The sequence below is a fragment of the Pteropus vampyrus genome, unplaced genomic scaffold (assembly GCF_000151845.1).
Source record: "Pteropus vampyrus isolate Shadow unplaced genomic scaffold, Pvam_2.0 Scaffold671, whole genome shotgun sequence".
In the NCBI taxonomy this organism is placed as follows: Eukaryota; Metazoa; Chordata; class Mammalia; order Chiroptera; family Pteropodidae; genus Pteropus; species Pteropus vampyrus.
In genome coordinates this window covers 448,075-451,019 of record NW_011889452.1, presented here as the reverse complement: position 1 = coordinate 451,019, position 2,945 = coordinate 448,075, and the positions used below count along the sequence as shown (strand labels likewise).

The 2,945-nt window shown below is 38.6% G+C and overlaps 1 protein-coding gene across 1 annotated transcript; it reads left to right on the top strand.

Annotated features, from left to right (window-relative positions):
- The first annotated feature begins 488 nt into the window (after positions 1–488).
- LOC105309104 (olfactory receptor 56B4-like) lies at positions 489–1,436 on the top strand. Its single transcript, XM_011385198.1, has one exon. It carries the CDS (start codon positions 489–491, stop codon positions 1,434–1,436), a length of 948 nt encoding a protein of 315 aa, XP_011383500.1.
- Positions 1,437–2,945: the final 1,509 nt, after the last annotated feature.

The window sequence follows — 2,945 nt, the reverse complement described above, 5'->3', positions numbered from 1 at the left end:
TTAATGATATTAGAAAGCCATGGTCCATTTATACATCCATGCAATATATTTTTACTGAGTACCTATTTTATGTTTTATAATGTACTGCTATGAGACAAAGGCAAGCTACAAAGTTATCTTAATATATAATGTCAACTGCTTAAAACATAAAACATAAAACTGGAAGTAAACCAAATATTAATATTTATTATCTGTCAGTGAGAAGATTGTTGATATATTTGGACATGCTTATTAGACATACAAGTTGTGCTGACAAATAGCTGTTTTAACCTTCCTGTTTAGAACCAATTTGGGCTTACTTTATTGCTCTTCTCTGGAACAGTTCCAGGAGCCAAAAGAAATTGAGGGTCATTCATGAATGAATAAAAGAAACTGGGTTGATTCCTGATTAGAGGGTCTCTAATCAGGACCCTCAGTTGAACTTACAAATGCAACTTCCTTTCTATTTTAGTTCTGTGTACAGACCCTGAGAATGAGACACCTGTGCCATGGATACCTCCACCAGTGTTATCAACAATTCCAGCTTCCAGATTTCCCAGTTCATCTTGATGGGGCTCCCAGGCATTCATGAGTGGCAGCACTGGCTCTCCCTGCCCCTGGCTCTGCTCTACATCTTAGCTCTTGGTGCCAATCTCCTTATCTTGATCACCATCCAACATGAGCCCTGTCTGCATGAGCCCATGTACCATTTCCTGGGCATACTGACAGTGGTGGACATTGGCCTGGCCACCACCATCATGCCCAAGATTCTAGCTATCTTCTGGTTTGATGCCAAGGTCATCAGCCTCCCTGAGTGTTTTGCTCAGATCTATGCCATCCACTGCTTTATCTGCATGGAGTCTAGTATCTTCCTCTGCACGGCAATGGACAGATACATAGCCATCTGTCACCCCCTTCGCTACCCCTCCATAGTCACTGAAACTTTTATGGTCAAAGTCACAGGATTCATGGTGCTTAGAAATGGCCTATTGACCATCCCAGTGCCTGTGCTAGCTGCCCAAAGATTCTACTGCTCCAAGAATGAAATTGACCACTGCCTGTGCTCTAACTTGGGGGTTACCAGCCTGGCTTGTGATGACAGCACTGTAAACAAATTTTACCAACTGATCTTAGCATGGACCCTGGTTGGCAGTGATATGGCTTTGGTTTTTTCTTCCTATGCTCTAATCCTTCACACTGTACAGAGGCTGAACTCAGCAGAAGCAATGTCCAAGGCTCTGAGCACCTGTAGTTCCCAACTCATCCTCATCCTCTTCTTCTACACAGGTATCACTGTGCTATCTGTCACACACCTTGCAGAAAAAAAGATTCCCCTTATCCCTGCGCTCCTTAATGTGCTGCACAATGTCATTCCTCCTGCATTCAACCCTATGGTATATGCCCTCAGAACACATAAGCTCAGACAAGGCTTCCAAAGGCTGCTTGGGCTGGGTTAAGAAGTGTCTACAAGTAACTCCAGCTTTAGAAGGCCATTAAGGTATAAGGAAAGGAAGAGGTTTTAACTCTGAATAGACCTGGTTTGTAATCTCCCTTCAACTCTCACTAGGAAAAAAAATGGTCAATAACATCATAAAACTGTCAGCCTCACGAATTGAAAGAGGCATATGGAAATTACCATGAAATTTCCTATTACTAGAAATAAGTAAGAGTAGAAAAATAAAATATCCTTGACATTGTTGCCTCCCAGAGATTGACAACCTTATACACAGCTACCATGCTTTGAGATATACACATGGAAAAATTCTAATTCTGTGGTAAAGTGTTCTACCTAGGAAAAGAAGAAAACAATTCTAGAAAATTCCCTACAAACGTGGTTCCAGATAACCAATTAATTAAATCTTAATTAATCTTTATCATTTTCATGTCTAACAAAAATGCACACTTTTGAGTACAAGGACCCTAATTCATGTTCATTTTGTACCTTCTCTGAGCCTAGTATACAACTCTGTGTAGAATAGATGCTTAATAAATATTTTACTCATGATACAGTCAATCATGAGACATAACATGGTCACTAAATCCTATGTAGCAAAGAAAATATCTTAGACTATGGTCTAAAGAATGACTTCAGGAAGTTTGCATATGATTTCACCTCTTAGCAGCAGCACTGGGGCTGAAATAACATCAGAAACCATGAGCTCATACACTGTTGGTGAGAATGTAAACTGATGCAGCTGTTTTACAAAGCAGTCTGGCAGCTTCTTAAGTGATTCAACAAGAGTTACTATATGACCCAGGAATTCTACTCTTAGGTGCATACCCAAAAGAATTGAAAACACATGTCCATGTAAAGATTTGTATATGAATGTTCATACAACATCATAATAGCCAAAAGATGAAAACAGCCCAAATGTGCAACTGATGAATAGATAAACAGAATGTGATATATCCATACAATGGAATATTATCTAACCAGGAAAAGTAAAGAAATACTAATACATGCTACAACATGGATGAACCTTGAAATTTTTACGTTAACTGAAAGAAGCCAGACAGAAAAAGACACATATTCTGATTCCATTTATATGAATTATTCAAAATAGGCACCTCTGTAAGCATAGAAAGCAGACAAGTGACTGCCATTGGTTAAGGGAAAGGAAAATGGGTAACTGTTTAATGGATATAGGATTTCTTTTGAGAGTGATAAAAATTTCTATAATTAGAACTGATAGTTGCACAACATTGTGAATGTAATGGAAGCCGCTGAATTAAATACCTTAAAATGGTTAATATGTTGTGAATTTCACCTCAATTAAAAAACATTTTTTAATAAAACTTTCTCCTTACGATGTCTCTCCACTGCCTCTACTGACAAAATTCATCATCATTCCAGCTGACAAGGTTTATTATTTAAAGAGCCCAGATCCACTTTCGCAGAGCAGGTCAAAATATATGTTTGTAACTTAGTCACGGTAAGTTGATTACAAGCATAGTTCACACTCTTG

Coding starts and splice junctions, on each gene's coding strand:
- LOC105309104 (XM_011385198.1), top strand. CDS start 489: ATGGATACCTCCACCAGTGTTATCAACAATTCCAGCTTCCAGATTTCC.